Source organism: Megalops cyprinoides, chromosome 2 (genome assembly GCF_013368585.1).
Source record: "Megalops cyprinoides isolate fMegCyp1 chromosome 2, fMegCyp1.pri, whole genome shotgun sequence".
Taxonomy (NCBI): Eukaryota; Metazoa; Chordata; class Actinopteri; order Elopiformes; family Megalopidae; genus Megalops; species Megalops cyprinoides.
This window is the reverse complement of record NC_050584.1, coordinates 51,633,580-51,660,636: the sequence shown is the minus strand read 5'-3', so window position 1 is coordinate 51,660,636 and position 27,057 is coordinate 51,633,580. Positions and strand designations below refer to the sequence as shown.

Below are 27,057 nucleotides of genomic sequence, written 5' to 3'. Positions count from 1 at the left end.
CTCACCACCTCATTAAGGCGGTCGTGTTTTACGGTCTGCACTGGCGTGGTGAAATTTCCTACATGTACGATGATGAAAAGTAGCCCAGTAATTATTTCTTTTTGCAACTGCTGAAGTATGCAGGAGGATTATTAACTAGTTTAATATCTAACGAGGCCTGACAGGTGCTCTTCTCAATGAGATTAAGGACTTTAGGGTTAATGATGGTATTGGTGAGATTGTCATAACTCACAAAAGGGCCATTAGCGCGATATTACAGAGAGGGGCTCAATCTGATATGTATTTAACTTCAGCAAGGTGGCATTGGACGGTATATCATTTTTCATGTGGTTTTACTGCCTGCAGGGCAGGCTGCCTCAGAGATGTGCTGGGAATCTCAATATTACTTGAGGAGGAAGAGTCCATAACACTACAACACATTCTATTTCCATGAATACTGGGCTACAAGAGTGCCAATGCATCTTCCTTGCATATTATAGAGATCACAATAATATTTGCTTTATAATACTATATATTACCAACACATTCTAAAACTTTCCCATATATGTACATATGAGGGTTCTAGATTTTTATTGCCATCTTTCCAGGCCATGATCGATATGGTCATCCCTTTGTTCTCTAGCTCATGTCTTATAAAGCTGCAATGGACAAAGAAAGAAGCATTTCTGCACTGAAAAAAACCCCACGTATCAGACCTGCTGGTCCAAGACAACGTAATAGAGAATTATCCTCAACAGGTTACTGTAGTACAATGGAACAACACTCCCCTCTAGTGGCCATGAGGATGTCTGATAAACAATACTATGTATAACAACAAAGGGTCATATTATGAAGGAATTATGTGTAACCGTGAGCCGAAAATCAGTCAGAGTATTATATCTGAATATCATAATTTAATTACCCCTGTTTTAAAAGCTAGATACCAATATAATCATAATTAACTGGAGAAGGTTATCAGGCAACTGCAGGTAATAAAGTCATCCTTAGCATACCATCTACCTAAAAAGGCCTTTTAGCTGATATATATTACTGATATTAGGGTACAGAACTAGGCAGTGGAAACACCCCTGCCCTTTAGTTAGCTGCAGTGGTGAGTACATTGCTTCCTGATATATGACCAAATCTTTGCACCTGTCACCTCTCCTGACCACACCCTCTCCACCCTGCTGTGAATTTGTTGAGCAGAACAAAGAGCCGTCCTACAACCCTTTCAGATACGAACCCGAGACTCTGCTTCACACCTGAGTCAGGCTCAGTCATTTCCAACCTATTGTAGACCAGGTAAGAGTGAGTCATTACATACAGAAACTGCTGCTATTCCTAAATTCAGATCATTTGGAACTTTTTAAATTTTTTATTTATCATGTTTGAATTTAACTCTGTATTTTTGGTTTTACTTAAACATCATTTTGAGTAACTAATGATTATTTCAGGAATACAGCTAACATTCCTATGAATAGCAATTTTAACCTAATGTGTATGGAATGTGCAATAACTATCATATTTTTCTTTTCACAGATTAAAAATGGGGTGCTTCACATTTGTGAAAGTTATGATGTTTTTGTTCAACTTCCTTATCTTTGTAAGTATTTTCTTTTTTCCCATTATGTGCCTTCATTACATATGCAGAGATTATGGAACTAAATGTAAATGTTCTCACATTGTGTGTAATGATTTTGGGAAAGTCAGATGCGCAGGGAACTCAAAACACTGCTTTGAATGCACAGCACATTATTTACACTCTCCCGCCTAGACCAAAGGGTTACACAAATATTTCAAGTAGGTGAGCAGAAACCTAAATTATCCTATCTGTGCTCACAGTTTCTCACATACAGCAATTTTCATCTCATTAAACCTCCTAATTGTGCCACCTCTGCTTCCACCTAATGTTCACACTTAATGATGCTTATGAAATGAGGAAAAACTTCACTCTCAGTGAGCTGAATGTCTGTCTGATGCCATCTGGGCCCCGTTTCTCTAAAGTTCATTTTACCTTCAGTTATGAGGGTTTTTTTTAAAGAGATGTTTGTTTTTACAAGGACAATCTGAAGTATCCTAATACTGTCATAAATCACTGGATGTGCCATTTAGGAAAAACACACAGGAATGGTTAAACACGCCTTGAACACAACAACAGATCAGTGGATATGAGCTGAAAAGTGTGCAGTGATTTTTTTTACTGTATATTTTGGTGATTACATGTAAGCTTCGGATGTACCAGCCTCAGTTCACCACGCCACTGTGCTAAGGATCAATAACTCTACAAAGCCAGCAAAAATAAGAATCATTACACTGACAGCTCCTTGCTTTTGTAAATCCTGCCTGTAAATCTATGCTGAAAATGGGAAAGACTGCTTGAATTGTTTAAACTGGGCACTTGGTATTGGGAACCATTATCGCGTTGCTAAATTCTGTTCTGGCTGTCCCAGTTTAGCACGCTGACAACAGGTTGGAACTCATGTCTATTTCATATTGCTTTTGTTTGTTTTGTTTCTGAGCTTTTTGTATGACCGGAACCCCTTCCTTTTCATTGTGGTTCAATATCCCTTTTCTCTCAAAGGTTCCTCTTAGTCTCTTATCTACCATCCTGAGTCCGCTATTCATTTCACAGGTCTGTCAGGTTTCAGCTGTTTCTTCAATCCCGTGCCATTTTATTTTCTTACTTTACACCAAACGTAACCTGATTTACATTTAATCTGTGCCAGGTGTTTTTTTTTCTCTGCCACAACATTCCCCGCACGTGGCATTTCATCAAAGGATTACCCAGCTAAAAAAAGAGAATGCCAGAGATAATTACATCAAGAAAGGAGAAATGCTGCTAGACATGGAGTTAAGACTAATGTGCTTGTCAAATCTTATTTGCCGAGAGGTGTGTGCTGATTATTAAGAGCAGGGGAAGAAAAAAAAAGCCTTGTCTCTGAGAGCAAATATCTGCTCTCAGAGAGGCATACTATAGTAAAATAAAGCCCATTCTTTGATGCTGACCCATGCCTCTTCAGCTTTTGATGAAGAAAGGGAGAGCAGCTCACTCTGAAATGGGAGAAATTTTTTAGGTCAATGGGAAAATGCATTCTTGTGTTTTGATTGAGATGAACTACCACGTACTGTAAAATGTACAGGCATCCCCTGTTGGTTCTGTATTTCATTCAAATTAATTCACACATAAAATCATCGCACAGAGGTAGCGTCGAGCACGAGGATGTCATCGGACAGGGACAGTATATCACATGTAGTACATGACCAGCTGTGAAGAGAAATTCCTTTGTGTTTCTCACAAAGGAAACAGAACCTCATGCCCTACTTTTTGATAAAGACAGGGCCACAGTAGGGATTTTTTCACTCAGTTGTGCGAGACCAGTAAACAAGGACACTAATATGAATGACTCACATGGAGAGTAAAGTGGAAAAGAATGGAAATGATCCCTTTAAGAATGATTTATTGCTTGGAAAGGAAAAAGAGTGGTGATACTTTCTGGTTTCTGTCATGAACAAGCCCCCCATCTTAAACTTCTGACACCATTACACACAAGATACAGCACCAGAGCTCAGGGAGAAAGCAGCTTTTATGGCATAGACAGTTGGCATTCATACTGCGTGTGTTATGGGGATATAGGTGTTTATGGGGATGCCTTCAAATCTCCTGTCGGTCACTGACTTTCGGTGTGCTACAGGTGGGAGGCGCTGCCCTGCTGGCTGTGGGGATCTGGGTAAGCGTGGATGGGGGCTCCTTCCTCAAAGTGCTGGGGCCCTTCAGCAGCCAGGCCATGCAGTTTGTCAACGTGGGCTTCTTCTGCATTGCCGTCGGTGCCGTGCTGGTGCTGCTGGGGTTCCTGGGCTGCTGTGGAGCCCAGAAGGAAAGCAAGTGCCTCCTCCTCATGGTACGACTCATCCCATCACCTTCCCGTCTTCTGAACTTAATCCCTGGAAACTTCCTTTTAGGGGCATATTAACCTCTAGAATATTCAAAGTCACTCAGGCCTGAAAGTACCCAGTCTCATGATGTGCATCTTTTCCCAGTTAAGAACATGTGAAGAAATCTATACACTATACAGAGCTTTGCTGTGCTTCAGTGATTAAATTTCAATGCCGTATCCCCTCCCACGTCAAAATCAATTTCAGAGATACTTGGTCAATGGCCTTAAGAATAACGTGATGCCCCAAAGACTGTTTACTGTACATACAAGCGTTCTGCTTGCCATTGCCTGGACATGTGACCATATTCCTTTTGTCGTCCTCCTCCAGTTCTTCGCCATAATCCTGATTATTTTCATCGCAGAAGTTGCAGCCGGAGTTGTTGCCCTGGCCTACTCTTCATTTGTAAGTCCTCTCTCAATAGCCAGCCTCCCCTTTACTTCCTTTCATTCTTTTTTATGTTTTATTTCCATGTAAATTCCCATCATATCCTGGCCATCATTAAATTACTGGGGTTTATGCCTGGTTCAGTACATTCATGAACTTAATGACTCCCAGATTGCTTCGGGCTACGTGCGACGGTTCTCACTTTGAGCAATTTATTACATTAGAATATTGAAGTTAAAGCATTTTATATGCAAAGTAGGCTATTTACATATATATGCGTCCTCATTTTCTGAAATGTATAATAATTACAACATTTCAAATGAGCTATGTAAAGGAGGTTAAAAAAGAAAGGCTTCTAACAAAGAAAATAAAACCTGTTCGCAATAAAAGAATTCATCTGAGTCCCAGAAAGCAATCTTGGCTAATGCAAATACAGTGGAACAGTAGAGACTAGCTAATGTGATCAGCGGAAGGGGCTATGAGTGGGATTTGCATTTGTTTATGTTTGTGTTCCATGCCTGGAATTGGTTACTGAGTGTGTGCTGTGCTGTATCTGTTCCATTCAATCTAATTCCCCCGCGGTGTGGAGCTTGCTCTTGGAGGCACAGCGAAAGCGTGTTGATTACAACACCTGTCCTCGAAGGATCTGCAAGAAATGTTGCTCAGCTACTTTGAACAAAAAAAAAAAAAAAAGGAAAAAGAAAAAATCGGATTCAACTCCAACCACCGTTTATTCGACTTAGCAAACTAACACTGGCATCCTATCAGGGCGGGCTGCCACTGTGCTGCTGTGAGTAGCTATTGTCAGGGAGCAGGTGGATCCTAGGTGTAAATTACTGATGTTCTTTGTTATTTGGTAGAAATGGGAATCTGTTTATCTGTCCAATGTGCTGTTTTTTGCTATCAGTCACATATTTTTATTTTCACAATGAAAAATATCCATTCAAATGAACACATATGACAAACTGTATTCAATGCTACACTTCAATGGTCTTGATAATTACAATAATACATTTATTGAATATAATCTTGCAAATATATAGTTCGAGGATATTAAAGGATATTTGAGGATATTAAAAATTGTGCATAGTTAAGTAAACCAAACATCAATATAATATATACCATCCAGTACGTATAATATCAAGATTACATAGAAGTTATATAGGTTAAAATAAAATTTGAAAGGGGCGTAGTTCGATTGTATCAAAACATAACCCTGCCTTAAATTTGTTGTTGGGTTTCTAAGTATCACTCTGGGGTTTTTCCCAACACAGTCAGCCCGAGCGGTGCCCTCAGCCTCGACAGTTTCATTTACTGTTTGGGAACTGCTGGACACCCACAGCCTGCCCTGTCCTTCCTGCACAGGGGAATGCTGGGGGAACGCGAGTCACAGACAGTGATGAATTAACCCGGGCCTCAGAATGGCTCTGACCCGTGCCTCTCTCCCTGCCTCCTGCAGAAACTTTTAATTGTGGCTTGTCCCCACGTCCCCGCAGGCACTCCCTGAAAATAGGCCTTATGTTGCATTCAGCCATCTGTGAAAATGAATCAAACCACACAGACAACTGTGCGCACTGTGACAATCTCTGAGAGAGAATCTACACCTACATGTGGACAGTGAATGGGGACATTTAGAGTACAGCAGCAGTCAGTGGTCTCTAGTCTCTATATGCTGTATTGGGATATTGTAGATTCTTTGTGCTGCACACCAAAATTGTTGAATGTATTGGAAAAATGACATATTTGCAGTATCCAATATATATATACTAAAAGGCAAAGATGACAGGAATGTCAATACAAAGTGTTATTATATTGGCATTCTGCCCCCAATAGTGAAATTGACAAAATAATCCAGCCCTTTCTTTGTTGTTTAATGCTTTGTTCCCTTCTGATTGGAAAAAGATTTCATTATTGATGCACAGATGATTGTCAGAGCTTATCTGGGCACTTGCAGAAACAGGTGCTTTTTATCGCGAGCGAGGGTTTGCCTGCTCCTCATATGAAGTGACCCTTGATGCTGGGGGGCTGGGGGTGGCCCTGTCGTCTCTGTGCAGCGGCCCGTGTCCAGGCAGCACAGGGGGGATTTTAAACACGGCTCTCTGATCCGCTGACGAGGTGATCTGCGCGTTTCATCCCCAGGCGGAGAGCATCCTCAAAGCGTGGGCGACACCTGCTCTGCAGACCCAATACGGCAAAGACGATGTGGTCACAAAGATCTGGAACAGCACCATGACCGAGGTAAGCCTGGCTAAAAGCCGTGCGCCTGGCGCTGCTGTGTCTGACACACTACTCCAGCTTTCTGAATGCAGCCAGGCTGCACATGAAAACCTTGCTGATATGGCGATCACTGTGAAGTCTTAATAAACCGCATTAGTCATCTCGCACTGCGTGTGATCATCTCACGCACCATCTATATAAGCTGATATGAAGCAAAGCTGGACAAAAGAAATAAACTTTGCAAATGGATTGACTACAGCAGCAAAAGCTGCAAACATCCAAAATTCCAGAATCAAGCAGCCCAATGTTAGTTTTCACAAAGTGTAAAGGGTTTTTCAAAGTGTAAAAGTATAGGCAGATGCAAATACTGTATGTATCTTTGAATGGTCATGTTTTGTTCTTTTATTCTGAGCGGAAATGCTTCTTACAACCACGAGTTTCAACTGTTAATCTCTTTTCCTTTTAAAGTTGAAATGCTGCGGTTTCACCAACTACACAGACTTTACAAACTCCTATTACTACAACGGTCATGGCAACAGCTACCCACTAACCTGCTGCAGAGCCCTCAATGCCACCTGCACTCAAAGTGCTGCAGAGCAAAGTGATGTTCAGGTAGGAGCGCAAAGCCGCAGCATGGGCTGCCAGGGGAGATAGCCAGGCCACTAGGCAGAAATGAGACAATTCATGCATGAAGGTAAACATCAAACTTTAAAAGTATCTATTCCTTTATTATCAACGGTAATTCCATTTCTTCCTTGTATACCATGCAGGGGTGTTTTAAACAATTGCTGTCAACCCTTAAGAAGAATGCAAATATTGTTGGGGGAATAGCTGCTGGAATATGCCTTCTAGAGGTAAAAATCATTGGAATTTGATTCACGTGTTCTATTACAGCCAAATAAATGGTGCAAATACAACATAAACCTAAGTATAGCTTGTGATCATATTGTAGCAGGTACATCTAACTCCTATTTTGCATATCTAGAACCTAGAACAGCCTGTTACAATAGATGCATATATCTTTATTGTTTTGAGCAATTTGGTTAACAATCTGTATAAACAATCTATAAGTCATGAAACACTGATGAAATGTTTTGATCACAGCTCACAAATTGAAGGTGAACTAAGGGCAGGATTCAGCCATTGGCGAGTTCAGCCATTTTATACCAGGTTTGAAATAAGACTATGATGGAATGCAGTGATGGATGATTATTTGATACCTCACATGTTGGTAGATAAAAATGTACATAAACCCTGCCCTTAGCTTGGAGCACACAGTATGCCTATGATGTTTGTTCTGGCCTGGGAGAATTTACTTCATGTGAAAAACCTACAACCACAACAGACTAATAACCAATTCATAGATGAAAATCACCAATTACATAGATCTGGCTGGAGATATTAGCTAGTCAATAAAGATCATATATCATATCGTTATGAGCCCTGGCCTCTTTTAGTTCTGAATTTCCATTTTATTTAACTTGATTGGTAGTTATACAGTCAAACTACATGGGTAACCATTTATTGCTGAAAATTGTGTATCTTGGAAGTTGTCCAGCCATCATGGAGCTTAATAAAATGAACATGACAGAATCCATCAGTAACATTTTGGCTATAAGGTTATCTACAGTATGTATGTAACCTTATAGCTAAGGTTTCTATTTCTCAAAATACTCACAGTCATCCTGTAGTTTTGAGGCAGGGGAGGTGATTAGAGAGGAAATCCTAGTCGTTTCCCCTAGTTCATGTCACATAATCCCAGCGTCTCAGTCTTCCCCTCTGTCATTAAGTGTTGAGCAGCCAGCATCACCGTGATGGGCTGGCACTGTCTTTTTTATCCAATCAAAATTGTGGGAACTGTCAACATCCAGGGCTTTGACAGTTCTAGTAGTTTTGATAAGAGGAGACAGTACCCGTCTCAATATCAGTATATTCCCAGGTTCGAAACTGGCCATGTCATCTGCTGACAATAACCAGGAGCCCACAGCAGTGGAACAAATTGGTTTCATTCTGCCAAGGCTAGGGGTGGGTAGGTCAGCCAGGGGCTGGTTAATACCTGGGGCTTGTGTAGGTGCCTGTAGGTTACAAAAATAGTAACAGGAGAATGCAGGTATACTCCAACAGCATTTTTCTCCCACTATGCTGTGGGACTTGTAGTTGAAAAGGTATTCATGGTAGGCATCCATGAGTATCAGAGGACTGCACATGCCTCACCCCACACTCCAGAGTGGGTCCAGAAGTTTTCATTGCAGTAAAGGTGAGCTTAAATGCATAACTAGCAACCACTGAAGTTAGGTGAAAAAGAGGGAAAACAAATAAAATGGCAGTATATTCCAACATTGAGACAGGATAACTCATGTGTATCACCTCAAAGTAGTATTCATATTTTCTTTACATATTCTCATTTCAGATCTAGTTGAAAATGGCTGGATTTTCCTTTCCCTTCTCTATTTTGTTTCACAGAATTAAGACCCGAGTGCCAAGCAGGCTATCTGAAATCTGCTCAAGTACATAACCAAATGTCAAGGGGAAGTAAAAAAAAAAAAAAAATCAATAAAAGTTTTTTATTTGGTCTACTAAAAGCTGTCCTACAGAGCACAATGGTCATTGTCAAATAAGGAGGTTGGATTGGATGTCCTGATATGCTGGTATGTATGATTACTCTCTCTGAATGCTAATTTTTTTTCTCTCCTAGGTGGCTGCCATGTTTGTGTCCATGTACCTCTACTGTCATTTGGACAAAAACATTAGATGAGTATTGTTTTAATGTCAAGCGGTTTGCTGTACATGGAAGTGTAGATATTTTATTTTCTGGAGATGTTTCTGATCATAAATGTAAGGATACCTACAGTCCCTTTTTTCACTTTTCTATGGAAAAGTATTGCTTTTGAATACCTGCACAAGCCACAGCATTGCTCACCGAGGACATGCCGTACTGTATCCGTAGCCGGTAGAAAATCCTTTGATCACAGCTTGATTTTTATGTGCCGTTTCTCTGAAAGCTGCCAAAATAAACAACAAGTGTGTGAAAGTTAATGCCACACACTGTTGAGCTAGTTTTCAGTGGAACTAACACAATGTTCCTATTCCCTCTGCCAAATGGCCTCCACTAGATGAATCACTTCTGCTTTTCTCTCCTTTCGAATATTTTGTTCGTTTGTTTTGATGCTTTTGAGCTGGAGTTGTGTGGAAAGTTTTAATAAGACTTTTCAACAGACAGACACAAAAGATTTGGAGACTGGCTGAATTTTAACACCCACCACTGTAACAACGTTCATATAATTGACATTACAAGTACTTATGTCTACCTTCGCTGTAGGTAGGCCTCCACAAACTGATCTGGAAGAACTTACTAATCTTATTATACAGCCACATCAGAACCATAACGTTCAACAGCCATTTCATTTTAAATTCTTTTTTATTCTGTTGTATTATTTTCTTTCTTACCTTCTCACTAGATGCTGACATTTAACTGTTAAATTATTTAAATTTCAAATTAAATATTGAAATGCTACCGAAACTTGTGTTACTGTCCCAGTGATACTCTGTTTACTCAATTTAACCATTCTGAACCATTCAGTCTTACTCTTCTTTAATGTTTGTTATTTTTCATCTCTGGCAATACGTGATTGCTAATTCACTTGTATACATCCCAATAATTTGGTTCCCAGCAAAAAAAAAATATTTTTGATGCCATATTGATGTTAAACAACAGTTTTAAAGCATATTGCTTAACACCGAAATGATGGATTAACATCCATATTTATTGTCCCAAATATCCTCCTTGGGGTTCTTATCAAAGAAGGGTAAATTTCTAGTCTTTGTAGGATGGAGATGTCTGTTATGCCAATATTACGAGCATCATGCATTGTAATATTCCCTGAATAATGGTGTCTGTTACATTGGGGAAGTAACATGAATTAATGGGACACGTTCCTTGCTTACCAGCCTCCTGCTGGAACTGTTAAGAGCCCCATTCTGTTACAGACAGTGGTGTCTTCCACACCACTCCTACTGTCACCACCAGCTTGGCACAGCTCCTGTTGTGTGGCTTGATGATTTTTTTTTTTTTTTTTTGCCATACCAGATCAATCCATGAGCTGCACAAATATGGTGTGAAAGCACACTGAAAGTATTGTGGCCATTGTAAATTAATTTTCACCCGTGAACTTTATTCAGGGAGAGAATGTCTCCAGTCCAAAAGAAATATTCAGCGTGTTTAGGTTTTAATTCAAATATGTAATTAGAAAATCAAAATGGTTTTACATTTGTAATAATGATGAATAATATGGCGAATAATAACCAATTTTATTTGGAATTTATTTGGAAGAAATTGCCCTTATGGTAATGTTTTAATTTTAGAATCACATTCAAGGTTTCACATCTGTATACTTAATGTTTTGCTTTTCTCTGAACCACTGTTACTATGCTACCAGGACTAGACCAATATCTGTAAACGAAAACAATGACCATTTGAGGAGGAGGAGCCCGTCCATTGTTTTATGAACTACCTCATACCCAGAACGTGTAAGGACACTACTGAAATATATTTTCACTGACAAAGCTGTACAGCACAAAGGGATGTAAGAGCCAGTGGAGCAAGCTCTGGGAACCGGCAGCTTATCTGAACCAAAAGCTCTGACTCACTCGGCTCTGTTTACTCATTTTTGTCTCGCATCTCAAGATAGGCCCTCTAAGTTACCATAAGAAAAACATGGGAAAATACACACAAAGCCAAGGGTTTTAGGCATTAACAACATTACCATCTGCTTGCTAGAAAATAATGAAAATGAGCATAACTTTCACCTGCGAGAAACGAGCAACTCTTCAGATGAGAGCTCCATTAGATTCTGTCGGCTTTGTTGGGTTTCCCCATTATCTGCCTCTGTCATGTTCACCACAAATTAAAAAGCGTACCATGCTACGGTAAATATTGACCAGCCTGGCCTATGAATTCATTCAGACAGCTGGACAAAGGCAGCCTAAAAGCACTTTGTTAAATCCCCAGGCTTTGTCACTCGACTCAAATTACAAAAAAAAAAAAGCAGCACCCGGAAGAATCAAAGAAATCATTTGAAAATCCCCTTTGTATGACAGAGCAGTAACATTAAGCATGTTTGGCTACCTGGGGAGCATGGGTTTCAGTGGGTTTCTCCTTTTTGAAAAGCAACTGAACAACCCCTTTGTACATAATGTGTAGCATAACAGGATTTTGCAATTACCAATTGAAATCACCTACAGTGAAATCCAAACACCTTATTAACATTACTTTGACGTCTTTCTAGTGTATTCTTGTTTTGACATATATGCGTCATTTCCCCATTGGGAATTTGCACGTTATCTGACCCATAATCTTCAAATGCTCACACCAAACCAACAACACAAACCAACAGCCTTGTCTGTTACACTATCAGGTTCAGATATAATTTGGTGAGAAAGACTAAGAGAAAAAGCCTTCTATTGTGTAATAGTCAAAGCACTGAGATCAGCCCACATGAGGAAGACAATGTGGCCAACCACATTTTCAGGGGGAAATGTACCTGGTCAAGGATTTGCATACATTTCTATGACACACACAGCCCTCCCTCTGCAGTTTTCCTTTCTGAAATTCCAGTTAACCACTTCTGTTCTCCCTTATGATCTCAACATGCAGCAGGGCCAACATGTTTCCAAGAGTATCCAAGGTCATTTCTGGCATCCATTTCTGTGTAGGCAGGAAAAAAGAGGTGTTGCACTCAGCATATGTCTATAAGAACATTATCTGGGTGATCGCTGAGCGTGTGGTTCTCTTTGACTTCCTCTGCTTCCTCTATATGGAATTGCTCAGACATAGTTCAGTACTGACAGACTCTATGTAAGCGTAGTTACACCTAATCAAAGTGCATTTAATCATATAATACAGCCACTGACAGATAAATAGACAAACTATATATTTAAAAATAAACATTAAAAACATTTTATTAAGTTTAAGGAGGAAAAAAAAGCTGTGGCACAGAACCACACAAACATTTCTAGACTTGTGGTAAACTGAGGGAACAGGCAAGCAAATGGATTGTATCAAAGTAATGCTGAAATGCCATGGGGGGGGGGGGTGCACCTCTCAGTTTACCATTTACCACACTGCATTACAAATGCATACACTGCATCACAACATCAGGTTTCTACCATAAAGCAAGGTTTTCAGATAGATAATGCATAGTGACTCATTCCCATTATAATTCCTGTTACTTCCATGTTTCTTCATATGAGAATACAAAATAATGTACAATAAAGTAGTGGTAATAACTGTCATGACAGGTTAACAGGACAGACTGTCTCTTATCTTCTCCAGGAGATGTACACAAATGCTGGGTATTTCAGTGTCCCTGATTTAAACACCTGAAATAAAAACCAAACAACTACGTATCACAAACCGAATTAACTGACATTACTCCAGACCTTTTCCACAGCATTTGACCACACAGTAGCTTATAACCTAATCAGTCTGAAATGTTCAGGACAACCTCACACAACAAAGGCTCTTTGAAATGCGCTTTATCAAGTACCTTCCAATTTTTTTCTTGAAAGAAAAAAACAAAAACACAACTCGTGTTTTCACACAGGTCAAACCGTTAATGCAGTGATTGAGATGAGCAGTCAGATTATGCAGTGTTCAAGTGTTAGTCTTCATCTATTGCCCTTCTCTAACCTGATGTACCTTACACATTAAATAAATAGAAAATCACCGAACTGCCAACTCATCCTAAAGTCAAGAATAATGCTGCAAAATATGGCATTTTTTCAATGAATTGTTCTTGAAAAAGCAGATTAAATAAAAAAAACACTCATTTGTTGATATAGGTTAAATAAATAGGCATAAGTTAAAATGTATGTACAAGACAGACAAAGCACTCAGTAGTTGGAAACTAATATGTTCTGGTTGTGTGAGTCTGCTAAAAAGCCACACTTCACATGAGCGTCAATAGCAAAAGCTCAGAACAAAGGTTTCAAGTCTTTCCCTTTGGAGTCACTTCACACTCTGCCCTCTGAGTCAGTCTGTTCACTTGAAGCTACGACACGTCAGAGGATCCCCCCGGTTTCCATGGCACGTTGTCATGGCTACACTTCGAAGTCAGTGCCTTTTAAGGCGTCCCTTCAAAGTGCACAGCACGCCCTTTGTCTGTCCACACAGGAAACGGTGAGATTGCACGCCGGAGTGAAAATGCAAAGTATGGAGGTCTGTTACGAGCCGGCCCAGGCAGCTAGCTGCTCTTCCTTGAACTCTCTCGTTCATTAGTGTCGTGGTCATAGCTAGAGCTACCTCTGGATTAAATGGATGGTGAAGTGCAGTCTGCCTCTTTTCTTCTCCGCCCCCCTCCTCTCCTCCCCAAAGTCCCACGTTAACCTGTCAGTCTAGATCCCGTCAGCCTGGGTTAGTGGTCGAATGAAGGCTATGAGCGGTTAAGGTCAGTCCCGACCGGGCGCGCCGATGTTACGTCTGCTCCACAGGGGCGGCTCCCTCCTCCTTGGGTGGAGGCTCCAGGTGGATGGGGACTAAGTGAGCAGGCTTCTTCACACTGTCGAGCAGAACATGAGACAAGGTGCGGGAAGGAGGGAGAGAGAAAGAGACGGGGGAGAGGGAAGGAGGGAAACAGAGACAGAGAGCAAGTAACAGAGAGACAGAGAGAGAGAGAGAGAGAGAGACAGAGAGAAAGAGACAGAGAGAGAGACTGGTAACTACAAAACATCTTCCAAGCTACTTCATTACTACGCAATCTCTTTGCACAGAAACAGCCAGCAGCCTCTCTCAAATGGTTTTAAAGACCCCTGCTACCTCTGAACTGAAGCCCTTCATGACGAGTCAAAGTTGCCCTCAGGCAAGAGCCCTTTGTGTCCATGAAAGAGTTGGTGTTATTTGAAACACAATTCAAATACTGTACTAGGCAGCAAATTAACCCATTTTGAGCCCGAAATGACCAAGGCAACACTCAGAAACATACTTTTCTGTAAACCACACCCCTGAGCAAACTACACTGTTGTAGCAAAGAAAGTGAAAGCATTCATTGGCCATGGTCAATATTATGATATATAATAGTGTTTTTTTAGGATGATTGCTTCTTCCATTGTATAACAGCAGACTGGAACTGGGTTATTTTCCCAGTGTCTTTAGGGAGTTCAGCTCACTATTCTGCCTTTTCCATGCCTGAGGGAAGAACTCAACAGGTTAACAGTCTAGTTACACACTGCCCCCCTGTGGTCGTACTTCAGCACTACACTAAGATGACAAAAATGTAATCCATTAAGCAAAGGAGCACCACCATTTCCAGACCACTACTGGAACAAATACATATTGATAAATTCAATAATCAGGAAATACTGAACTGCTATTCAAAAAGTTCAGCTTTCACTAAATCATAGAATAAGGACCACCCATTCCTTGAAACGTGGCAGCTGGTGACAGAAAAGTGCAAGCTGAATGACAATAAAAGTATGGCATGTAATAGGCACTGTCAGTTCAGGCTCGCCCACTACAAAAAAGCAAGCCAGATCATTTTGGCACCTAACTAGTATATAATGACTTTTATAATGGAACACAAGCCTCTACACATTCCTACTGCCTTTGGTCAGTTTTAGAGAGAAGAGGACCAATACTAAATTGCTTGACAGGTATGAAACAAACATGATGCGGAAAGAAACAGGGTGGCAATGATGTACTAAAATGTTTTTAGGAAAGACTCCACAGGTAAATGTGACAAGATGCATACAGTACAGCATACCTCCTTACTTGGGCATACAGCACTTGTAAGGAAGGGCTTTCAGTGAGGCAAAACTGAGTGGACATGTGGGCTGAGGGAATGCGAGTGGATAGAGAATTCCCAGATACCCAGAGATCCCCTCTGACCAAACCTGCCACAGCACTGTGACAAACCCCTACTCACGAGTAAGGAGAAATGGGAACCGCCACCACCAGGACATGGTTCCTCTTCCTGAAGAGACGCCACAGCCCCTTGTGGTTCCCACGCACATCCAGGTCCCACACATGCAGGCACTACAGAGCACATACGGGGAACAGGGGGCCAGTCACAATGACACAAAAACATGCCCAGATGAAATATGCACCTGTCTCCCAAAACCGTTTTAATTGTCCAGTTGTTAACTGTTACATGTGTAACTGAGGATACTTGTTTCAATCACTGATTCAAATATCAATAGCTGACCTACTTCAATCAACTACATTTCAAAGCAGATTAATTGCTATTGTGATTATAATCAGTCTGCACCAGCTCTTGGTTAATGGGCCTCACCTGCATAATCAACAGCCTAATAAATACAGGTGTGTGGCTGGAAAGCTGGTTTCTATTTGTTCATTTTTTTTTTTTTATTTATTTACAAAAAAAGAGAAAATCATTTTTACTAGTACGATTTACATAGTTTTACCAATGTGATTTTTGTGAATGGAACAGCCTGATTCTCCACACAAAACAAGGGTAATTTTTTGGTATCCATCACTGAATACATTTAGAAAAAAGTTTGAGGATGTCACTATCCTTAACACGGAAATGGAACTGATAAAAAAAAAAAGCAAAGGCACGATCAGCTGTAACGACTCCAGTCCTTAGGTGTGTTTCCAGAGGATAAGACGCGTCTCTGGCCTTACCTTAGCCAGCTCAGTCCAGGTGGCAGTGTCAGTCTCCTGCTCCATCTTAATGTACATCACGTATGTCTTCCCTTCTGTGTCAGGGATAAAGGAGTCCTCACAGGGGTTCTTGGTGTGGTCCAGGAGCTCCGCCTCCCTGCGCACGAGTGCGCGTACACATACACATACACAACCCCACACACACACACACACACTTCATAAACAAAGCATAGAAGTATAGATATAGCAGACAAGCAGGAACAAGTGACTGCACTATTCTCAACCCTCTGTACAGGAACTAAGTGTTGAGGAATACCTGAGACCCACTTCCACTGTCAGAACTGGAAATTGCACTCGAAATCGAGCTTTGTTGGGGTGTATTAGGGACCAGTGAGACAACAGCAGAGCCGTACAGGGGAGCCACAAAGCTGCCTGACAATATAAATATCCATTTCCACCCTTTTCGTGATTAAGCTAGATTCAGCAAGCTTCCATATTCTGCTTTCACTCAGGTGGGACAAAGTGTCACATCAGGGTCTGGACTTCTCTTTTTGCAAAGAGAATAGGGAACCAACAGGGCATATAGGTTTTATCGTTCCCGACAGTCCATCAAGCCCAAGTTCCTGCAAGCTCCAGTTCCAATAATGAAACAGGGGACAAGAATGGCACTGACCTCAGCAGGTTCTGAATCTCCACCTCATAGGCATCCTTCTTCAAGCTGGGGAAAATTGCACACATATACACTTCATTAATACCCCCAGCGCACATTTGTCAACTGCCAATTCTAATTCCACAGGACATATAAAGAGTCATATTCTGATTTAACCTTACCCTTAGGGAAAGGCATATGGTAATAATCTTGACAACATATTTTTTAAATTTTGCAAAAATAATCCCTTGTGCATTTGTAATGCATGACAACATAATTGCTGTTATTTAGCACTAAGTCATCAATGTTAAACATTTGAACAGGTGTATTTCAACATTAAATGTAGAGCAGCAGTGTGGTTGGACTCATTAATTAAACCATCTCCCACATTAAAATCTTTATCCCCTTTGTGTATATCTGGTGTCGGTGGGCTGGGGATGGGGGTAGGGAGGGGGCGTTAATTATGATGTTTTGGCTGCACTGTTGCTCCTGCTTCTGCAATACACATTAGTCAAACATTACTCAGGGGCAGTGCAGTGATGAACAAAATCCAGTTTAATTTACACAGCTTGCGTGGTGCTACCCCAACAGAAAGAAGTTTGATACCTCTCTAACGGTTCGGCCGACTCAAACTGACATGAACGCATGGCCATCAAGCCTCAAACATGTTTTAATACGAAGTATGTGGACACTGTAAAATAATTACCTAAGTAAATCTACACAACCTGTCTTTATCTAGTTATAAAATCATGATGCATGATCACAGATATGAATGAAATAAAGGTAATATGGAACACAGTCACTGTATGTGCACCCTAAGGGGGATAATGTATTTAATTTATATACGTCCTCTGATCCAAAATTAGCTCTTGGAATTAGCTCTAGGTTAAATTTTGAAATGTCTATATAGCACCAATTTATATTCCCTGTAAAACTGCTTTAATATATCCAGACAAATAGACAGGCAGTTATTTATCGTTCTCATAAGGTTTCCATGTGCCTACCACCAGTATCTAATAAAGCATGGATGGAAATGGGTGTACCTCACCAAAAATAATTCTACCACATATGGATTGCCTAGGTACTGATTTCAATTTTTCCTCATAGGAGGCAGGCAGCTTGATGTTGCCTTTCCTGGGCTGATCCACTGGTTAACCAACAAACTAGTCAAAATTACAATGTGTTCAAAGGACAGAAGGAATGGAGCCGTTTTGAGGCCACCCCAGGGAAAATTTTTAGGTCAGTGCTGACTATTGCCCGGCATTAAAGAGCACAGCGATCAGACGTACCTGTCCACATTCTTGAGCTGGACATTTGGAACAGTGTTGAACTTATGCTTCTTGAAATAGACTTCCTGAAATGAAAGCAGCACTACAATGTCAGATCTACATGATGTAGATTTACGTCTACACTTCCGTTATTGCCATGATACAGATCTACATCCACACTACAGTTTGACCATGTTAATAAACCCTCACTTCACACTAAACCGCATTTGATGTCGTTTTTTGCAAACAGTTTTTATTGCTATTCATGGTGTAAACAGCAAAACACTATACCCATTACGTAATATTGAGTATAATGCAATGCATATGGCATTTCAAACCAGTGCTGTCAGTTTTACAGCCTCCTCCATCAGTCCTAGTCAGACTGGTTTCCTGTAGCCTGATTCAGTTTTACAGGAGCCAGAGCATACTGCACCAAGGTAGTTTGTTTAAAGATCTGGTTTGCTTTCAACTTGTCCTTTCGCCGAACATGAGACCCTGCAAGTTCTAAGTGATCTGCCTTAACACTCCAATCATTGATGACATCACTTTAGCTGTGAAAAGCGTGCCAAAAGAGGATAGAAAAACTGGGCTGTTTACATTTTGATTGTCTGCAATACAGCATGATGACAGAAAATGACAGACTCTGCACATTGTCTTCATTTTCCATATATCAATTCTATGCACTAAAATAGATCTGCAGGAGATCCATACAAGGATATCCATCTCTCTATATTTCTATGTATGTAAAAATACCAGATCTATGTATAATTTATAAACATCCTTCATAACCAAGCTATACTTGTCCATCTCTGAAACTGCTGGTGGAAACTGAGTACCTTTTTTCCTATAAAGTAGCCTATGAAACTTTGCTTAAAATACGACAACCAGCAGAATACGTACACAAAAATGGCAAAAGCACAGTATGATAGCCACACTCACATGGAAGTACCCGTTCATGTTAAGGCCGATGATGCCAAAGTGGTAGGAGCGAGAGATGTCGGGAATGATACACTCTCTGCCCTTCCTCTGCTCCGGCATGCGCATCCACATGTCCCAGTCCCACAGCTACGGTCAGACGCAAGGGCAAGTGAGCAGGCCAGAATGCACCTAACACACATCACACACTCCAGCCCTCAAACAACCTCAACAAACCATGTTGCTCAAACAAACATGTGCTCATTTAACTTGAATGGACACACTTCTCTTCTCTTGTGCTGGACGTCCTCTCTAGATAAAAGTGTCTCCTAAATTAATGCAATGTTAAGACAAGTGGTATTCTGAACAATGACACATTGTCAACACCCACTGAACTGAATACAGTTGGCCCCACAATATTTTATATATTAGCATTAACACAAGCTCTGGGCATTTTTGAGAGTTGGTGCTGGTACCTTCTCTGGTGTGGGCCACTTGGGCTCCAGCTCGTCCTTGTAGAGACTCTTCTTCAGCACCCAGCCCAGTCCGGGCATGCTCTCCACCCGGTACAGCAGGGCTGGGTCTTCTGCTGTGTGCTCATACCCCTGCACGCAATACAATCTGCTCAAAACTACAGCACCTGAATGCACCACATGCATTTCACTGTGCTTCATACATCCATGTCACTGACTGTGTTATCCTTTAGAGGGCTGCAGTGAGCAGGAGCTAAACCCTACAGGGACAGGACCACATCCTGAAGGCAGTACCAGTCCTTCAGTACTGCACACATGCGCGCACACACTCACAGGCACGCAGAACCATACATACGATTTAGAGATGCCAGTTAACACAGATGGGACGTAGCAAGAAAATGGATGGTTGAGTCGTTCTGTAAATGCACTTGCTGGTCTAGGAGTGCTGTTGGACATAACTTGGATGGAGTGCTGTAAGTCACTCTGGATAAGAGCATCTGCTACATTACATTACATTACATAATTGGCATTTAGCAGACGCTCTTACCCAGAGCCATTTATATCAGTTACAATGTTATCCATTTATACAGCTGGATATTTACGAAGGCAATTTGGGGTTAAGTACCTTGCCCAAGGGTACAACAGCAGTGCCCCAGCGGGGAATCCTTTTGGTCATGAGTCCTGCTCTTTAAACACTATGCTACACTGCCACCCCTGCTAAATGAATGCAATGTAATAGATAGACATGTGGGTGTACCAGGACCGACATATTCAATTCAAATCAGGAAACACCTAAATGCCAGACAGTGAGTCAGGTTCAAACACTGCATCCTGTAGCTGTTAATGAATTATGACTGAGGTGGTGGGCACTCATTCCACTGACCTGATCATTCCAGGCAGAGATGCAGTAGAGGCTCTCGTCCTCATTCAGCAGATGGATGGTCTGGCTTAGAAAGCTGGGAATAGTACAGAATTCCTCTGATCAGAACATGGTCCCATACTTTCAAAACAGGGTGACTGCATTTGTGAATTCCATTGTGCCTTGTAACTTATTATTTAGCAGACAATTCATTATTCATCCACTATGTCAAAATCAAAATCCTTTCATGCTGGTCAGCCACACAGTGGTTCATAAGCATTAAAACATTTAGCACATATTTCAAAAAGGAAATTCACTTTTATAGATGAAAAAGTATGAATACATTGCTTAAAATTAGGCTTCCTCAGCTGCTACATACAGGGAACATTACTAAACATTGCTGCCCCCTATTGGACATTCCACTGAAATTCCAGAAGAAGCAGCATTACTAGGAGTCCAGTCACATTCATTCCAGTTACAATTTTTAGAGGTATATGCTTCACAGAACATACAAGATTAAATACATATTGGATTTGTACTTAAAATTTAAAGCCACCTTACCTGAAGAAATCAATTGAAATATCTAGATCTTCCTCCAACACAATTGCAAAGTTGGCATCCTACACACAAGCATCACAAAATAGTTCAGCACACTATCAACTAAGAAAATATGGAACAAGTATTAAAATACTGACTGATGATCATGAAAATACTCACTGGATGTAGATTGAAGGTTGCAGTCAGACTGGCTTTGTAGTGCTGAGTGATCAGAAAGAGAGTCAAACCTGTGATAACTGGCAGTAGAGTTCCAGACAGGAACACATTTTTTTTTTACTGACACCAACGATGTACACATGAATGTAGTTCAAGACTTCAGAGCCTGGCTGTATCAGGTTTTCTGAGGAAACTTAAAATTAACATATGACAACAAGGCATCCTGTGTAATGTGGATAACACGAATTGCTTTTTGGAGCAAACAGCATGCAGGATTTCTGTAAGACAGCTTTCTGACCAGCACCTGACAAAACATGATGTGCCAATGTTTCCTTTGTGTTTCACTTTCTGTTATCCGCCTGCAAACCCCTTTGTGTGTCAGTGCTACAGGGCACCGGCTCACCTGGGACACTCTGGCGTTCTTAATACTGATGGGAGTGTGCTGTACCCCCTTCAGCCCAAACAGCTCCACTACATCCATTGGCTCCTGCGGGGTACATCAAGGGAATGTCAGGCTGATGTTTTGTTTTTTTTTGTTTTTTTGGGGGGGGGGCACATTTCATACGCAGGTCGTTTAAATTAACGAGCCCAGCAGCAGCAGGGTGGCCTCAGTACCTCATAATACCCGTCTATGAAAACTGTGATCATCTGCGGATTGACGCCATGTGCGGAGAGCAAAGACCGCAACATCCTGAGAGAGACAGAGGGAGAGAGAGACGTCAGATCTACAGTCATAAAAACAGCCCACACAGAATTAAACGGAAGAGACACTTTCTCTCAAGCGTAACGTGCATTAGTTGGGACATGTCAGGGGGTAAACCCTGGAGAGGCTGAGGTAGGGCTGCTGACTGAGGGATGCTGTCCCATGCGCTGGTATCTGGGGGGCCCGTGTGCTGTTCAGCACCACAGTGTACTGTTTCATGAGGAATTTCAGACTGTATCTTTTTTAAAAATGGAACAGTAGTGACAGATCTGTAGATAATTTGAGGTCTTGAGATGGCCTCTGCCAGAAGTCTGAACTTCAACTAAATATGAACCGGCTCCGATCCATTTTTCTGACTGTCAGATCAAAGGTTAAAAAGGTTTGTCATTAGCTTTACATGAAGTGAGGAGGAAAGAACAAAATGGCTTCACTATCTGACCAGGGTAATGCAACGCATTTCAACCACCAAGATATTTCAAAAACGGCCCCCGATAAGGTAATGCTATTAAAGCTATTTCAACACCCCCCCCCCCCCCCCCCCCACTTTGTTTGCACTACAGTTCTGATGTTTTGTGCAATGAAAAATAAACCTTTGATCTGAGCAATCAAAGGTTGCCTCAGACTATGTGTTGAGTAAACAGTACCGGTTTTGAGGTTACTGATAATGGTTAGATACTGAAATACTGGCAATACTGGCAACAGTCTGGGGAATGTCTGAGGCTGAGACATTACACAACACAGCAGCAGAATATTAAAAAGTAGGTTTATACTGTATAATTTACAATTGAACTAAAATTACCATTTAGGAGTTATCAGGTAGCAAACTGAACCTTACCACATAGTCCCAGTATTATCTTACAAATATGCTTTCAGTGTAAAACAAGGAGTTTCTCACAAGGACAGAGCAGATATTCTATTTTATTTAAAATTTGCAATATGAATTTTCAATTTTCCCTGGTTTAAAATTCCCAAAATTCAAATGTATGAGCCAACTTTCAAGAAAATCTGAAGGCCACGCCAAAGCTAGTCACATTTCACACTGAATGACATACATACCCATTTCCACCCTGCAAGAAGAATCTGGCACAAAGAGTACTGTTAAGCACAAAGTGTCTTGCTTTGCTACTTTGTCCTTTAAGCAATTAACAGACTGAATGACTTTAAGCACAAGACCCCAAGTCATTTTAACACTGCACTATTTAATTTTTTTAAAATAAAAACCTCATTCTTACCTGTAAAGGTAATTGGGTCTGTTTCCTGCTATTACAGCAACAGGAACGTTGTAGACATTATTGTCTTTTAACTACAGTGGAAAAAACAGAAATGTACGGTGAAATTCCATATCCTACCATCAATACAATTGAGACCACACACTCAACATTATATATTGATTATACTGTTGTTAAATACTGTGAATATATCTTTGTTTTATACTGTACTGTCACTAGTGTCTTATGTGTTTGCATGAGTGAAGAAAAAATTCCTATCTAGGAAGAATACATGCATTCTCTGGTCAATTCTCTACAATTTCAGATATGGCTGCTAAATGTGTACCATTTACATGATTAACCACTGATACCAGGGCAAAGTTATACAATTTAGTTAACTGAAAGGAAAATTGAGTCCTACACAAGGAGTCAAGCATTTTTTAAAAAACAAATTAATCTGCAACTTCATAATACTCTCCACAACTAATATTCTGTATACCATATCAAGGGTGGGACAAAGGACAGGTGTCCTAAAAACATGCGGCTACGGGATTTAATGTTCCTGTATTAAATTATATATGCCATTTTAATATCAAGGTACAAATCGAGAAGTAAATCATGCTAGTACTGAGACAAAGCCATATATCCAAAAGATAAAACTCTGCAGATGGATGCCAGAACCCATCCCCAAATACACAGGCAGAAAAGTCTTACAGGTTCAGGGTTGAACTCGATGGGGGCTGGGTCCTTGCAGCTACAGATGCTGCCATAGCCCTCTACTTTACTGCAGAACAGCTTTCTGCGGCGGTTCAGCTCTGTGTCAGCCCAGTGACATTCTGCTTCTGTCCACAGGAAAAGAGAGAGAAAACCCAACTGAGCGTGACTCTGCTGGTGCATGCTGGGATACTTGACCAAACTGAGGCATCATCAAACTAAAAATAAAATGCTGAAATGCATGTATTCAGTTATTAAAATTCTGATTCCTCCTTTCAGTTATTTTAAGTTTGTTCTTTTTCCATCAGCACTGACAAGGTGGGTACAGGAAAAAATATGATTCAGAATTAACCACTGGGGACTGAAAATGTCACTCAAGAGATGAGAGCTGCAAATGACTGGCAGAAAAGCTGAATCACCAGAGAGAAGTTTATATAAAAGAGAGGCAGAACTTGCTTTTCTCCTTACCTTCAGATGCTGTAAGCTGCACCTCGGTCTTCAGCAGCACAGGGTCACCCCAAGTTGAAAGGGCAGGAGATTTTGAGTGCTTCTCTCCATAAACTTGTCCTGAAAGTACAGTTGTAGTCACTCTTGGGTTGGCTTGACATAATGCTGCACAGTTAAAGGACGCTATGTTCTATCAGAGGTGCCAGGAGTCACTAGGCGTCATCTGGGCTTTCGGTGAGCTACCTCCTTTCTTCACCACCAACGTCCACATGTCTCTCCAGCTCAAGGACAGGGACACCTGACTGCCAAGGCCCTTCAGCAGGTTCTTTGCAGCATCTTTCAAATGGAAGGTCCCTTCATCCTGCATCAAGGTGGTGAACACAAACACTTAATTCAACCTGTACTCTCACGACACACAAATTAACTGGGCCCACATAAAAAAATGCAGGAATTCAGAACCACTTTTTAAACTTCAGAACTGGATTCAACTTTTCAGTGGCAATATGAGGAATAAATAACACAATGTAGACCAAACAGAACACACGTGTGTGTTGGATGAGTGAAAAAGGTGCAAGCACAATAGCGCTGCCCCCTCACCTTGATGGTGAAGATTAGCACTCTGCCACGCGTCACCATGTTCAGGAAGAGGATCATGGCCTCGTCTTCGTGGGGGGAGTAGGTGTCAAACACCCGCTTGGCCATCACATGCCCCTGCACAGAAAACCATCTTAATGCACAGCCCACTGAAAGGAGCACAACCCCTTTCGGAGGCTCTAGTATGACAAAAAAGAAAACAGTGAAAACTGCAATACAATCTACGGTATGCACCATACGCATGAGTGAAGCATTTAAACAAACAAACATGCAGCTTTTTGTTGATGAGTTTTGCCTTGACATTGCCTTTACATAAAAAGCATCATATCTGAGCAAGAATTTTCATTGTCACAAAATCAATTAAACTCATAATTGATCATAATTTGATCAAAGGCTGACAATTTCATATTCATTACAATGTGCCATATTCATGAATATGAATGTTCATTCCAAAATAACGTTATCTGGTAAGCCTTGCCACTGTTCAAAATGAGATAAAGGCTCCCTGCAGTCTCAGAAATCCGTCACTCATTTATTAGGAACACATATGCTTACTGTGGCTTGATTGAGAACTATAACGTGAATGCCTCTTCCCTGCTCTCGCATCTCATCCTCCAGGACCTAGTAAAAGAAACAATTAAAAAGTTGCTTGTTTTTACACAAAGTCAGAGCCATAGAGCACAAAAAAGCTCCTGTTTGAGGCCCATTATTGAAATGGGGACACAAAGTCATATATCAAACACCTACATTAGATATTAAAAAAAGTAATAAGTTCACATATCAATAAGAGATAGAGCAAGGTTCAATACGAGCAGGAATAAAAAGGTGGGAATGTATAAAATGTAAAATCAAATAAAGAGGAAGCCTCCTTATGAGGACGCAGGGGACTCACAGTTGTTCCGTCCACAGCCACGTAGACCTTGGAGCGGCTGGAGTACACCTCGATGTCCAGCACCTTCCTGCCACTCTGCGGTCTGCGGGGGGTCTCCATGTTGGGCAGAGCTTCATCTGCACAAACAAAGGCAGAGTACACCCCACATTCACGAATTAAATCAACCCCATCACCATATGATTAAAGCAGCTTCACTGCCATATCCACAATACATCCAACTGCAGAAGATATGAGAGCTGACTTGCTCTTCCAGTGCAGTCAAATCTTACCGTAGTCCTGTGCAGCTTCTTCCTCACTGGCTACTCTTCTTGTGTCTAATATGAGCTTGATATTAACAATCACTGTCACTAACAAGAATAGCACTGCACCAGCCTGTTGAGACAAAGAATGATTATCGTTACCAGACCTAGACATCAACTTCACACATGGCCAACCAATTTTTATGAACTGTTTACTTCTTTCCATACAATGTGCATTTAACTGAGAAATGTGGCCACAGCTTAAGATGGTAAAGAGTATACACGTTAAAAAGCATAGCTAAGAACTGGACATAACTGAACCACAGTTTTTACCTGACAAAACCGACGTATCGCTCGCTTATTGGTGAGTTTGTACTTCCAGGTGAGGTAGAAGCTTCGCTGCTGGCGGGGTATAAACGGCTTAGCTCGAGGGTTCGGCGTCCAGGTGTCCATCACTGTGGCACAAGGCTGAGACCCTTCTCCTCCTGACTTACCGCGGTGTGCAAAACGGCGTCACGCCGCATCCACAATGTATCCAACCAGTCACGGTCACTTAGCCATCTGGCCCCAGACAACGCAGCATGGATGAAGCAGTAGTAATGCCTTCAAGTACTAGTATCTCACGCTCACACAATGCACACGCAACACATACGGAGTCTCTCACTCCATCTCGCTGAACTAAAGTTTACTAGCTAGGTAACGTTAGTTTAAGATAGCTATTTGGTTATGCTGCTCGGTACAACACGACTTTACTCTATGAATTCAAATAGCTAAACTGCACACGCTAACTACAAGCAAATACATTTATTTACACACCGATACCGAGGTAGATAGTTATACAGCTAGCTATAACGTTATGCATAACGCCAGCTAGAAAGCTATTCAAAAGCAGGGCTTTCACCATGACTGTTACGGCAGACAGCTAGCTATCTCGCCACCTTTGTCTAATTTAGTTAACGTTAGGTAGCTACCTAACCTAATGTTAGCTAGTTCGCTAGCAGGCTGGCTCACTATAAGTTTGCTAAGGGCTGCTACATGTCTAAACTAGCATAAATTGCAAGTTTATACATCAAATGCATCACCAGTGCCCTTTTTTAAACTTACGATTGCTAATATTACTGCCAACACAACTGTCGAAGATATCTGTTTCTGTCGCTAGTCGCACATGCTACATGTTTGAAGAGTATTTTGACTAGCAATGGTAGATGCTAACATGATTTATACGACAAATAACAGCGACGAGGATTGGA

At 41.1% G+C, this 27,057-nt stretch overlaps 2 protein-coding genes across 4 annotated transcripts; one reads left to right on the top strand and one right to left on the bottom strand.

The window, feature by feature from the left end:
- Positions 1 to 1,222: 1,222 nt before the first annotated feature.
- Positions 1,223 to 9,950, top strand: LOC118773616 (tetraspanin-1). Its single transcript, XM_036522632.1, has 8 exons — positions 1,223 to 1,281; positions 1,519 to 1,582; positions 3,672 to 3,878; positions 4,243 to 4,317; positions 6,439 to 6,537; positions 6,985 to 7,128; positions 7,287 to 7,370; positions 9,212 to 9,950. Exons 2-8 carry the CDS (start codon positions 1,526 to 1,528, stop codon positions 9,269 to 9,271), a joined length of 726 nt encoding a protein of 241 aa, XP_036378525.1. The 5' UTR covers positions 1,223 to 1,281; positions 1,519 to 1,525; the 3' UTR covers positions 9,272 to 9,950.
- Positions 9,951 to 12,602: 2,652 nt separating this feature from the next.
- On the bottom strand, positions 12,603 to 27,014 carry pomgnt1 (protein O-linked mannose N-acetylglucosaminyltransferase 1 (beta 1,2-)). 3 transcript variants are annotated; one of them, XM_036521155.1, is made up of 22 exons: positions 26,912 to 27,014; positions 26,141 to 26,368; positions 25,838 to 25,940; positions 25,569 to 25,684; positions 25,232 to 25,297; positions 24,680 to 24,793; positions 24,326 to 24,443; positions 24,104 to 24,202; positions 23,636 to 23,763; positions 22,946 to 23,016; positions 21,626 to 21,701; positions 21,414 to 21,497; positions 21,014 to 21,055; positions 20,858 to 20,916; positions 20,321 to 20,393; positions 19,441 to 19,569; positions 18,989 to 19,114; positions 18,071 to 18,135; positions 16,806 to 16,850; positions 16,154 to 16,289; positions 15,435 to 15,544; positions 12,603 to 14,072 (listed from the first exon to the last, which is right to left on the bottom strand). In XM_036521155.1, the coding sequence occupies exons 2-22, from the start codon at positions 26,258 to 26,260 to the stop codon at positions 13,988 to 13,990; spliced, it is 1,965 nt and encodes a 654-aa protein (XP_036377048.1). In that variant the 5' UTR covers positions 26,261 to 26,368; positions 26,912 to 27,014; the 3' UTR covers positions 12,603 to 13,987. The 3 variants fall into 3 exon arrangements, with proteins under 3 accessions (XP_036377048.1, XP_036377047.1, XP_036377049.1); XM_036521156.1 differs by having other exon boundaries at positions 12,863 to 12,894; positions 13,974 to 14,072; positions 26,141 to 27,014; XM_036521154.1 differs by having other exon boundaries at positions 26,141 to 27,014.
- Between the last annotated feature and the right edge of the window lie 43 nt (positions 27,015 to 27,057).

Excerpts from the sequence above, each read along its gene's own strand:
- LOC118773616 (XM_036522632.1), top strand. The coding sequence starts at position 1,526 with ATGGGGTGCTTCACATTTGTGAAAGTTATGATGTTTTTGTTCAACTTC. Across the intron at positions 1,583-3,671 it reads TGTTCAACTTCCTTATCTTT|GTGGGAGGCGCTGCCCTGCT; the intron begins GTAAGTATTTTC and ends GGTGTGCTACAG. Across the intron at positions 4,318-6,438 it reads CCCTGGCCTACTCTTCATTT|GCGGAGAGCATCCTCAAAGC; the intron begins GTAAGTCCTCTC and ends TTTCATCCCCAG.
- pomgnt1 (XM_036521154.1), bottom strand. The coding sequence starts at position 26,260 with ATGGACACCTGGACGCCGAACCCTCGAGCTAAGCCGTTTATACCCCGC. Across the intron at positions 24,203-24,325 it reads GTTGGTGGTGAAGAAAGGAG|GACAAGTTTATGGAGAGAAG; the intron begins GTAGCTCACCGA and ends CTGTACTTTCAG. Across the intron at positions 19,115-19,440 it reads AGTGGCCCACACCAGAGAAG|CTGTGGGACTGGGACATGTG; the intron begins GTACCAGCACCA and ends GTCTGACCGTAG.